The sequence below is a fragment of the Vulpes lagopus genome, chromosome 10 (genome assembly GCF_018345385.1).
Source record: "Vulpes lagopus strain Blue_001 chromosome 10, ASM1834538v1, whole genome shotgun sequence".
In the NCBI taxonomy this organism is placed as follows: Eukaryota; Metazoa; Chordata; class Mammalia; order Carnivora; family Canidae; genus Vulpes; species Vulpes lagopus.
The window spans coordinates 1,753,533-1,765,896 of record NC_054833.1 but is presented as its reverse complement, the minus strand read 5'-3'; the positions used below and the strand labels follow the sequence as shown (position 1 = coordinate 1,765,896).

The 12,364-nt window shown below is 44.5% G+C and overlaps 1 protein-coding gene and 2 non-coding genes across 3 annotated transcripts; 2 read left to right on the top strand and 1 right to left on the bottom strand.

Moving 5' to 3' along the window:
- The first annotated feature begins 4,798 nt into the window (after positions 1 to 4,798).
- Positions 4,799 to 4,889, top strand: TRNAY-GUA. Its single transcript is given in 2 exon segments — positions 4,799 to 4,835; positions 4,854 to 4,889. It is a non-coding gene; the product is annotated as a tRNA-Tyr (tRNA).
- A 2,400-nt stretch (positions 4,890 to 7,289) lies between these two features.
- ABT1 (activator of basal transcription 1) lies at positions 7,290 to 10,485 on the top strand. The gene is made up of 3 exons (XM_041771529.1): positions 7,290 to 7,561; positions 8,159 to 8,364; positions 8,522 to 10,485. The coding sequence occupies exons 1-3, from the start codon at positions 7,309 to 7,311 to the stop codon at positions 8,900 to 8,902; spliced, it is 840 nt and encodes a 279-aa protein (XP_041627463.1). The 5' UTR covers positions 7,290 to 7,308; the 3' UTR covers positions 8,903 to 10,485.
- Positions 10,486 to 11,700: 1,215 nt separating this feature from the next.
- TRNAN-GUU lies at positions 11,701 to 11,774 on the bottom strand. Its single transcript has one exon. It is a non-coding gene; the product is annotated as a tRNA-Asn (tRNA).
- Between the last annotated feature and the right edge of the window lie 590 nt (positions 11,775 to 12,364).

Below are 12,364 nucleotides of genomic sequence, written 5' to 3'. Positions count from 1 at the left end.
TAACATTCATTCCTTTTAAGTGTAGAGTTTGATGAGTTTTGAAAATTATATTCAATCATATAAGCGTGCTGCTTTGAGTCTGGCTTCCTCCACTGAGCACAATGCTGTTGAGATTCTTCCTGGTCGTGTGCACATCCATAGTTCATTCCTTTTTACTGTTCAGTCATCCATTGCAAGGATGTGCTATAATTTAGTTTATTCATTCACCAGCTGATGAAATTTTTTATTGTTTTTATTATTATTAATAGAACTGAGAAATAGAACTGAGAAAATATTTACAATTACAGGCTGAATTATGTGCCCCCCTTCATATGTTAAAGCTCTAATTTCCAGGCCCTCAGAATGAGACTGTATTTGGAGACAGAGCCTTGAAAGAAGTTACTTACAACATTCACATGAGGATGTGGGGTGTGCCCTGACCCAATTTGACTTTAAAAATTTAGGCAACATTTACATAAAACACTCCCTTTTTAGTGCCATGAGTTCTGACAAAATTATAGTCATGTAACCACAATGACAATGAAGATATAAAATAGTTATATCACACCCTCAAACTTCCCCATGTTCCTTTTGTAGTTAGTCCTTCCCCATACATTCTACTTTGTTATCTACTGACTTTTCTATTCTTTCAGTTTTGTGCTTGTAAGAATGTTCTATGAATGGAATAATACAGTACGCATGTAGGTGTATCTGCCTTTAGGATAATGCAGGGGGAAATTATCCCTGTTGTTACATTTATCAATATTTTGCTTCTTTTTTTGCTGAGATTCCACTGGAATATTGTCTGCAGGCTTCAGGAGCAGGCAAATTTGAGTCAGAGCCATCTAGGAATCAGTTAGCTATAGAAACATTTCAGACTGAAATCAACTCTGCAATAGAAGTGGCTGAATCTCAGACAAGCACTTGTCTGTGCTTAACCCAGCACTAGCTGATGAGAAAAATATGGAATCATCGAGCACTGGTTTGGAAGTTTACAAAAGACAGAAAAGAGAAAGAAATTTGGATTAGCTGCAAGGGAGGTTTCCAAGATGAGGAGACACATTGGAAAGGAAATGTCATCCTATGTAATGAAAATCATGTCCATCTGTGTGTGTTCTAAGAGACTTAGGTAAAATTTAAACATTTTTTTCCAGTTAAAAAAAAAGAAAATTGGGGAAGCTTTTACTTGAGAGACACGTGAACTTAGATCCTAGATTTTGGCTGCTTTCATGCCTGTGGTGTTCAAGGCTCTGTCAGGACACTTGATACATGGAAGAGACGGTCTCACACAGAAGCTATTTGTTTCTCTAAGCCTTTTCTACTCCAGCTTCTCACAGTCCCCCCATATCAGGTTAGATTATTGGAAAGAAATGTACCAGACCACATATTCTTAGTTTCTCATGATAGGGAACTGAATAACTGAAACAAAAATGAATTATGTGTGGCAGATTTCTCATGCACCTTTTGAAGAAAAATTTATTTTTTTTCAAAAGCCCAGTTATGAAGTACTTTGATTTTTATTTTAAAGATTTTATTTATTTATTCATGAGAGACACACAGAGAGAGAGGCAGAGACACAGGCAGAGGGAGAAGCAGGCTCCATGCAGGGAGCCCAACGTGGGATTTGATCCTGGGTCTCCAGGGTCAGACCCTGGGCTGAAGGCAGACACTCAACTGCTGAGCCACCCAGGTGTCCCAGTACTTTGTTTTTTAATAAGAAATACTCTTATAAATTTACCAGAAATCTTCTCTATAAATATATCGTCAAGAAAAGTCCATCCAGATGGCTTCCTGCTTTCTCCATCCATGTTCTGCCAGGAAGCCAAATGCCGTTATAGGTGCTCCCTAGCAGTGCGTGGCAGCATCCCTATGAACAAATATCTACATTTCTCTTTTTAAACTTGGGGACGGGTGTTTCATTTATTTGCCTCACTGTAGTATTGGAGCCACTCAATTCGCAAACACACACCAGCACACGCACAATGCCTCTGTTTTCGATCTAGTACATTTGTGTCTATACATTATTTTCATTGTCCTTCAAAAAGAATTGCAATGTTCTCAAAATGAACTCGGCAGTATGTCCACTTCAGGGTGGTAGATCCCTCTTTAACCGCGCTGACTATATTTAGGATAAATTATCATTTATTGGTTAAATAGAGCGGCGGTAAGCGGAAGGGACAGCAGGACAGCAGTAGAATTAAGGGTGATGGTCCTATCAATATTATACCTAAGCAAACGGACATGGAACATGGGTGGTGGTGTTTTTTTTTTTAAACACCTAAAACAGGACCTCACCAGAAAATGGAGGAGAAGGGTCCTCAACACACCTGGCCCCAACAACTTACCTAGATAACTTGCAAATCATCCTGCAAACCTACAAATTCCATCTGAGATTTAAAGAGTGAACAGCTGGAACGCCACAGAGTGTAAGGATAGAGGGAACATTCCCCAGCATCTTAAAAGCCATCTACAAAAAGCCCACAGCAAATATCATTCTCAATGGGGAAACACTGGGAGCCTTTCCCCTAAAGATCAGGAACACGACAGGGATGTCCACTCTCACCACTGCTATTCAACATAGTACTAGAAGTCCTAGCCTTAGCAATCGGACAAATAAAAGGCATTCAAATTGGCAAAGAAGAAGTCACACCCTCCTTCTTCACAGATGACATGATACTGTACATTGAAAACCCAAAAGCCTCCATCCCAAGATTGCTAGAACTCATACAGCAATTCAGCAAAGTGGCAGGATACAAAATCAATGCCCAGAAATCAGTGGCATTTCTATACACTAACAATGAGACTGAAGAAAGTGAAATTAAGGAATCAATCCCATTTACATTTGCACCCAAACGCATAAGATACCTAGGAATAAACCTAACCAAAGAGTAAAGGATCTATACCCTAAAAACTACAGAACACTTCTGAAAGAAATTGAGGAAGACACAAAGAGATGGAAAAATACTCCATGCTCATGGATTGGAAGAATGAATATTGTGAAAATGTCAGTGCTACCTAGGAGAATTTACACATTCAATGCAATCCCTATCAAAATACCATTACCATGGACTTTCTTCAGAGAGTTGGAACAAATAATCTTAAGATTTATGTGGAATCAGAAAAGACCCCAAATAGCCAGGGGAATATTGAAAAAGAAAACCAGAGCCAGGGGCATCACAATGCTGGATTTCAAGTTGTACTACAAAACTGTGATCATCACGACAGTGCACTGCTGGTACAAATACAGACATATTGATCAACGGAACAGAATAGAAAATCCAGAAATGGGCCATCAACTCTATGGTCAACTAACTAATATTCGGCAAAGCAGGAAAGACTATCCACTGGAAAAAGGACAGTCTCTTTAGTAAATAGTGCTGGGAAAATTGGACAGCCACATGCAGAAGAATGAAACTAGACCATTCTCTTACACCATACCAAGATAAACTCAAAATAGATGAAAAATCTAAATGTGAGACAAAAATCCATCAAAATCCTAGAGGAGAACACAGGCAACACCTTTTTTTTTTTAACTTGGCCACAGCAGCGTCTTGCAAGATACATTCATGAAGGCAAGGGAAACAAAAGCAAAAATGAACTATTGGGACTTCATCAAGATAAAAAGCTTCTGCACAGCAAAAGAAACAGTCAACGAAACTAAAAGACAACTTACAGAATGGGAGAAGATATTTGCAAATGACGTAACAAAGGGCTAGTATCCAAGATCTATAAAGAACTTATTAAATTCAGCAGCGAAGAAACAAACAATCCAATCATGAAATGGGCAAAAGACATGAACAGAAATCTCACCAAAGAAGACATACACATGGCCAACAAGCACATGAGAAAATGCTCTGCATCACTTGCCATCAGGGAAATACAAATCAAAACCACAATGAGATACCACCTCACACCAGTGAGAATGGTGAAAATTAACAAGACAGGAAACAACAAATGTTGGAGAGGATGTGGAGAAAGGGGAACCCTCTTGCACTGTTGGTGGGAATGGAACTGGCGCAGCCATTCTGGAAAACTGTGTGGAGGTTCCTCAAAGAGTTAAAAATAGACCTGCCCTATGACCCAGCAATTGCACTGCTGGGGATTTACCCCAAAGATGCAGGTGCAGTGAAAAACCGAGATACCTGCACCCCAGTGTTTATAGCAGCAATGTCCACAATAGACAAACTGTGGAAGGAGCCTCGGTGCCCATTAAAATATAAATGGATAAAGAAGATGTAGTCTATATAAACAATGGAATATTACTCAGCCATTAGAAACACAAATACCCAGCATTTGCTTCAACGTGGATAGAACTGGAGGGTGTTATGCTGAGTGAAGTAAGTCAATCAGAGGACAATCATTATATGGTTTCATTCATACAGGGAATATAAAAAATAGTGAAAGGGATTAAAGGGGAAAGGAAAGAAAATGAGTGGGAAATCTCAGAGGGGGTGACAGAACATGAGAGACTCCTAACTGGGAAACGAGCAAGGGGTAGTGGAAGGGGAGGTGGGCAGGGGGCACTTGATGGGATGAGCACTGGGTGTTATACTATGTTGGCAAATCGAACGTTAATAAAAAATATACACACACAAAAAAGAATAAAGTAAAAAAATTTAAGAAAATAAAAACCTAAAACAGACAGTAAAAAGCACAAAACTTAAGTGTTTAAAGGTATTAATTATTTAATATATCTCTATGATCACCACTCCATCTGTTTTAGAACATTTCTAGCATTTTTGTTCACCTATTTTTAAAATAGTGAAAAACCACTGGGATAAACATTATTTAAAGTATTCTAAGAAGTTACACTCTCAATCCTTCGATAGCTCAGTTGGTAGAGCGGAGGACTGTAGATGTTTGGTCACGTGGGCATCCTTAGGTCGCTGGTTCGAATCCGGCTCGGAGGACTAAGCCTTTTGAAAGGTTTTCATTGACGCAGCAAGTCTGGACCCTGAATGAAAATTAAGAAAACTTTTTTTTTTTTTTTTTTTTTGTTAAGAAAACTTGAACACAGTTGGGCAGGTTGTCGTTTGTGCTCACAGATGAACTCGTAGGCCTGAAAATAACAACAAAAAATAAAGGATCCTCAAGTTCGTACAAAAGAAGCTGCTTATATCAGACAGGGTCTCCTGGGAGACTGACTTTTCATGAAGTTTTGGAAAGGGTCATGCGGAGTCTGGAGAACCAGAAAGCAGGCTTGGCCCAAGGTTTTCATTTTATTTTGGAGGTCCTTTTGGATGGCCTTTCTGGGCTCTCTGTTGATATTTAAGTGAATAAACATTTTATTGATGACAACTTCAAATACACACAGGTGGAGAAAACAGCACAAATTACCATCATAGGCATCACACCTGTACAACTAGCATCATCTATTCCCCTTCATGCCCCCTTCCCACCCCCGACCTTGTGAAGCAAAATCTAGACGTGCTCTCACTTTATCCACCGCCGCTCCGTGTTTTGAAGAGGTAAAGATTATTTTTTTTTAAAAATATTTAATTACTTATTTATCCGTGAGAGACCCACAGAGAGGCAGGGACACCGGCAGAGGGAGAAGCAGGCTCCCCTCAAGGAGCCGGATGTGGGATTCAATCCTGAACCCCCAGGATCTCGCCCTGAGCCAAAGGTAGACGTTCAACCACTGCGCCGCCCAGGCGTCCCTGAAGACCTTAGAATTAAATGCGGGACCGAGTCTGTATCTCTTAGCGCCCCCATCCTTCCTCCAAAAAAGCAGCGGCGGGCAACTGATAGAAAATTCCGTTATAAAATTAATGAAACTAGTATAAGCACCGGAGAAGTCTGGTTTATTCGATCTTTCGCCCGCTGCATCAAAGAGCGAGGCGCCGTGTTCAGGCAGAAATACACTGGGAGGGACGCCTGGGTGGCTCAGTGGATGAGCGCCTCCCTTCAGCCCAGGGTGGGATCCTGAAGTCGAAGAATCGAGTCCCACATCGCGCTCCCTGCATGGAGCCTGCCTTTCTCTCTCTCTCTCTGTGTCTCTCATGAATAAATGAATAAAATCTTAAAACAAAACAAAACAAAACAAAACAAAAAAACCACGAAACACTGGGAGAGCCTTCCCCTCGGATGATAGCTCGACCCCGGCCCCTGCTGCAGTCCTCCGGCTTCGTGTGCGCACACGTCCGTCTCAACGGGATGGGAAATTTTGTCCGGCTGCAGGGAGGGCGGGTTTATATTATCCTCACACTCGCCCGGGGCCCCTTCTAGAAAGCCGGCTGCACGGCCGTCCACATTGGTAGCCTCGGGGCTTTGCATTTGGCCCTGCAGCAGGTGCAAAGGCGGGGGCGGGGGGGGGCGTGGCGGGGAACCGCGGCGCCAAGAGCAGGTGAACGGCGCCCCCTCCCGGACGGTTTCTGCGCCACGGGAGAGGTCTCGGAGGCGGTTGGGAGGGGGCTGTGCGGGGGTGGCCGGGAGCCAGGCGTGAGCCTCGCGGGCCCCGCGGTTCCTTACTCCCGGCCTCTGGTAGGGCAGGGCCCAGGGGGCCAGAGTTAGAGCAGGGCGACGCCCCGAGTCGCCAGGGCCGAGGAACACAGGAAACCATGTGTTCGTAATATCAATATGAATCACGTGTCAATACAAAGGTATGACAGGCGCCGAAATAACGTTTTTAAAACCAGATAAGTAACTGTTGCACATTAACTGTTGCACATCTTTTGGTAATCTTATTCACAAAATCAAATTTATAATTAATATTTTAAAGCAAACAAAAGGTTTTACACTAAATGAGGTCACAATTGAAATCTTTAGACTTATCTAAATTTCCAAAACGTGTATTTTTAAAGCTAAACTACATCTCCAAAACCTAAAGACATTCAGAGCTCGAATTCTCAAAAAAATAATGGAAACGTCAAAACTCAAGACAATTTTAAAAACTGAAATTTAAGTCCACTTTGAAAGGTGTATCATCTCCCAACCGGAGTCTTGCCTAGGTCCGTAGGTCAAATGTCGGGTTGATCGCTAAGACACAGAAACCTCGCCCGACTTCCCAAAGCTTTCCAACGTATCCAGAAGAGGCCGCCTCCTGCGTGTTTCCACGTAGCCGAGGCGTTCTCTAGGGTAAGTGACCCCCGGGGACCAACTCCTCCACTCCCGCCTCCCCATCGCCAGCCGCAGCCGGCTTCACCATCTCCAGTCTTTGATCCCGCCTTCCCGCTTCGAATCCCGCGGCCGACCAGGCCCCCACTTCCGCTTGCTGCATCCAATCTGGTCCTTCTATGTACTATGACGTCATCTCCCCGCCCTTCGCCGCCGGCCGGCGCACGCGGTGTGCGGCAGACGGCGCGGTGCTTTACGGCTGTCGTACGTCTCATGTGCGCTAGCATGGAGGCCGAGGAGTTGGAGAAGGAAGTTGTGGGGCAGGAGCCTCTGGAAGGGACAGATCAGAAAGCAGAGGCAGAGGAGGAGCAGGAGGAATCTGAAGAGGCGGCGTGTGGCGCCAAGAAGCGGGTGGTGCCGGGTATTGTGTACTTGGGCCACCTCCCGCCCCGCTTTCGACCTCTGCATGTACGGAACCTTCTCAGCGCGTTCGGAGAGGTTGGACGCGTTTTTTTCCAGCCCGAGGGTAAGAGCGCGGGCCCTGGATGTTCGGGAAGGGGGTGGGTTCCCTGGCGCGGAGCCAGGGCGCTGCGGGGGCACGGGGCTCCAGGCCGGCGCCCGACTCCCTTGGTCATCAGTGAAGCTCTCACCTTTCAGGAGGCGGGATCGGGGGTGGATAGCTCAGTAACACACAATGAGTAGTTCTTGCTTGGATGGTTAACTTGGGCTTGTCGTGTCATTCCGCACGCCCCCGTTTCCTGAACCGGATTTGCCGGCTTGTTAATGAGTTCGCCCTGAATAAAAATCTGAGGCTTTTTCAAACACAACGGAACCCATCACCTCTGCCCTCGTGACCTGAGTCTACCGGTGTATGGCCAGGTGACCCCAGCTTTCGTCTGAGCACTGGTTGAGTTGGGTTTGGGGGCGTGTGCGAGTTTTAAATAGAATGTCCTGAGCCGATCGGATGCAGAAGTTGACGTTTGAAGAAAAGATTGAGTTTGACGTAGGGAAATGGCGTATGGGGAAAGGCCTTGCGGTGGGTTCCTGGCCCTAGGGGTCGTAGATGAAGTTGACTGGGTGCCACGTCGGCCTCCTAAACCACTGCTGTGCCTTTGGTTCACAGACGGGTTCGTGAGGCGCAAGAAGAAGGCAGTGTCAGCCTCAGCCACGGGAGGGAAAAAGCGGTCCAAGTACAGCAAGGACTACACCGAGGGCTGGGTGGAGTTCCGGGACAAGCGAGTAGCCAAGCGTGTGGCGGCCAGTCTTCACAACACGCCCATGGGAGCCCGAAGGCGCAGCCCCTTCCGTTACGACCTATGGAATCTCAAGGTGAGGGGGGTTAGGCTCGCCTGCCGCATCTCATCCTCCCACCTCCCTAGCCCCAGCATAGGCACCTCATTCCCTCTTGCTGGCCTCACTCTCTCTCTTCACCTCTGCATTCCTGACATATCTTAACCTGGATCTTTTCCTGTTTTCCTGTCCACAGTACCTGCACCGTTTCACGTGGTCCCACCTCAGCGAACATCTTGCCTTTGAGCGCCAGGTGCGCAGGCAGCGCCTCAGGGCCGAGGTTGCCCAGGCCAAGCGTGAGACTGACTTCTATCTTCGAAGTGTGGAACGGAGACAGCGCTTCCTTGCTACTGATGGGGACTCTTCCCGCCCGAATGGCTCCTGGAACTTTGCCCAGCGTCCTACTGAGCAAGAGCTGAGAGCCCGGAAGGCAGCTCGGCCGGGAGGAAGTGAACGGGCTCGCTTAGCTAATGCCAAGGACCAGGCACGTTCCAACCGAGGGCTGCTTGCCAAGATCTTTGGAGCTCCATCACTTTCAGAGAGCACAGAGGAACCCTCACTAGTCAGGGACTCTTAAAAGGGAGAGAGACCCTTTTCATCTCCTGGCCCTGCTTCCTGTCTACATGATAATGACCACTCAGGCAGACATTTCATTTCTAAGACCAGGAATCTCTAGTGGGTGCTTAGACATAGATGTCTTATGGATCTCTGGTCCCCCCTCCAACTTCTGTTGCCTGGCTGAGGCACCTAATTCATACTAGCATGAGTATGACTAACTGCAGATTCCTATTTTGTTTGATTCTTGACTGTCTGCTTCCTGCCCAATAGGCTCCTCTAAAAATCCCACTTTCTGGACCCAGGAAGAGCCTTTACTTCATGCTGGAGTGATAATATCTAATGCAGAAAGCTATTTTACTAACTGTTAGGTGAAGGGCAACAGCAACATCCTTTCTTTTTAGATAAGATTAACAGGGACGGGTTAATGGGGTGGGACTGCGTTGGGAGCCACCTTCCAAATGTTTGTATAGAAAAGAAAAAAATGTGTTTGTAGTTTATTGGAAATGGGAGGCGTTTTGTAAGTTCTGACTTCTATTTCTTCATGTCCTGTTCACTCCCCTTAACTTCATCCCCTGGTCTCAGAGACACCATTCCTCCCTGACCCCTCTCAATTCAGCCTGGGACCTTGTCTATCTATCAAATTAATTTCTTAGCCCATTTTATCAGTTATCTAACCCAGCATTTACTAAGTCACTGTATGACTGGAATGGTAGGTAGGAATGGTAGGTAATATAATACATGGCCCTTGGCATTAAGTTATAGACCACTAGAAAGAGACAGATACATAAGAAATAAATATACAGAGGTACTACGGGCATCATTGTAGATATATATAAGGGATAAAGTAGGGGCCATGGGAGGGCATGGTTGACTCTATCTTGGATGGTAAGCCATGCTTAATATGGAGCTGATTCTGAATCACAGTCTTCCAGAGATGGATCACTTTCACCGGGTTTCTAAATCATTCCTGAAAAGAGAATTTAAAATCTAAATTAACCTGATTTAGTCCTGATGTTGGAAACAAAGCTCCATGGATGGAGTGTTTGAAGTTCAAGAAACCATTGTAAAGGCAGACAAAACCTAGGAGGTAGTCAGGCCCAAATGATGCCCCTCAGGGGCACTTTTATGAATTATGGCTTAGATGAGGGAGGGTTCACAAACAATATTCAAAGCAGCTCTGGAGGCCACAGAGTCTATGTAAGCCACGAAGAGAAGCTGAAAAGTGAAGTGTCACGATAAACTAAGGAATTAAATGATAAAAACAAACATTAAAACTGGGCAGGGTTCCTGGCTGGATCAGTTGGTAAAGCATCTAAATCTTGATTTCGAGGTTGTGAGTTTGAGCCCCATGTCAAGTTTAGAGATGACTTAAAAATAAAAAATCTTGAACAAACTGATCAATATCTAGTTTTTTAAACTTATAGGAAGTAGTAGAATGTAATAATTTGGATTTTGCTTGTGCTATTTTTTCCCCCACTATGCTTAATATAATTACTCATTTGTTCTTTGGGTGAAGTGGATTAATCCACTTATTTGGTTCTGAAGTAAAATTTTAGTCCTGCACTTGTTTTGAGAGAATAAAAATGACCATACAGTAAAAAATGTTTGCTTGGTGTAACATTTTCCACAATGCCTATACCTTTCACACCCATCAAACAAAAATGTGTGTAATGTTACAGCCTCAGTCTTATAAGAACTCCATACCCTTGTTTCTGTGTTCATTTCTTGTGAGTTTGTTTCATGTGGATTGTTTCTTTGGGTCCTAATGTCTTCCACGTGAGCCAGAAAAATCCAGTGTCAGAATTTGATTAGCTATTTATGTACTCAGAATTCTAAGTGCCCATTGCCACCTTTGCTAGATAAAGAGAATATCAAGATTAAGAAACTTCTTTCCCTTAGGTTGCTAACAACTTAGAAAGTAAAATACATATAGGGCTTAAGTATTTGAAATAAACTTCTCAGGCTAGGTGGCATATTCAAGGTCAGCATCTCAGGCTCCCAGTCAATAGTTTTGCATGATTAGCTCACACCTACAGCCTGGTAAATTGGGTAATTCACAGGTCCAGTGAGAAATGAAAATAAAACGGGTGGAAGAAAATGAATTTCCCGAGGAAATGTCAGCTTGATTCCTTGGGGACTGAGCCCTTTGAGGGCAGGAAAATTCCTTTTTTACATTTACTATTTTATTTCTCTTTTAAATGTTGCCATGAGTGACCCTGACATAGGTCAATTTTGTACAAATGCAGTACTTCTATACATTTCCAGAAGTGGACTCACAGGCTAATTTTGGTAGCTAATGTCAAAATGCCTTTTATGAAAAGTGCAAGAGACCATTTTGGGGATTACTCTTAAAAGCGAGGAAACATGGTTTGCAAAAATACCAGTCCCTGGAATCCAGGTGCTCCAGGTAGAAGCCTCAGCACTCCTCGCTATCACTTACGGACGTGGGGGTCCGACCTGAGAACCCGACTGAGGGAGAGGCCGGGCCGGCTCGGTGTAAGGGGCAAGCTTTGCAGGACTTTGGCCAAGCGCCCGCTGCTGCCCTTCTCGGTATGCAGCTACCGGACGAACAGACGCAGGTACAGGAGGTGTAATCTGGAAACAAAGTCAGCAGCATCAGGTACAAAGGACGGGTTTGCGCTTGTATCTGAGGGCACCGCGAAGGGACTCGGCAAATCCGTAATCACCAAGCAAGAGAATATGACGCGTATCTGCATTCTCGATTTTCATTTAATTTGTGACAATGGTCAGAAACAACCTAGTCAGACAAAATATCAGAAGTAAAAGTACTACGCGAGAACCTTAAATCGCAACCACCGTCCCTGGGTGGGCTCGAACCACCAACCTTTCGGTTAACAGCCGAACGCGCTAGCCGATTGCGCCACAGAGACGCCGGTGGCGAAAAGTCCCTCCTCAAACATGATCATTTCATTTTTCCAGTTCAGCCTGATATTCTACTTCTGTAGTTTTCGTTAGGCTTATATATGGAAAAAAATGTTCCCTCGTGATTTTTTTTTTTTTTGTTCCTATGTTTGTTTTTCAAAACAAGTTTGGGTACTACAAGTCTTACTCATAGAGAGGAACCTCGGAATTCCGATTAAGCGGGGAGCAGGGCGCAGGACTTCTCTTTACCATCAGAGTGTGATACCATCAGAACAAGGACATCGGACAGAGTTTATTTTCAGGTCAAAAGAGAGTTTTCGCTGACACTTGAGTTGATAGAGCAGCCCCTCTAAGGATTCTGTATAGATGAAGATAGCAGTAAGAGCGACAGAAAGGAAAACCACTTAGGGGAAAATCTAGAGGCTCATCAATGCATCCTTAAATTATCAAATAAAAGTGTGCTTGCTGGGCAACAGGAGATTCTCAGGTACCAAAGCGGCAGTGCAGAGCTATCTGGCTAATTGGAAAGAGAAAAACAAATCTCTACAGAGAGGAGACTTACCTCTCCACTGAAACTAGAGATCAAATTTAGCATCAT

Coding starts and splice junctions, on each gene's coding strand:
- ABT1 (XM_041771529.1), top strand. CDS start 7,309: ATGTGCGCTAGCATGGAGGCCGAGGAGTTGGAGAAGGAAGTTGTGGGG. Junction 7,562..8,158: donor CGTTTTTTTCCAGCCCGAGG/GTAAGAGCGCGG, acceptor TTTGGTTCACAG/ACGGGTTCGTGAGGCGCAAG. Junction 8,365..8,521: donor ACGACCTATGGAATCTCAAG/GTGAGGGGGGTT, acceptor TCCTGTCCACAG/TACCTGCACCGTTTCACGTG.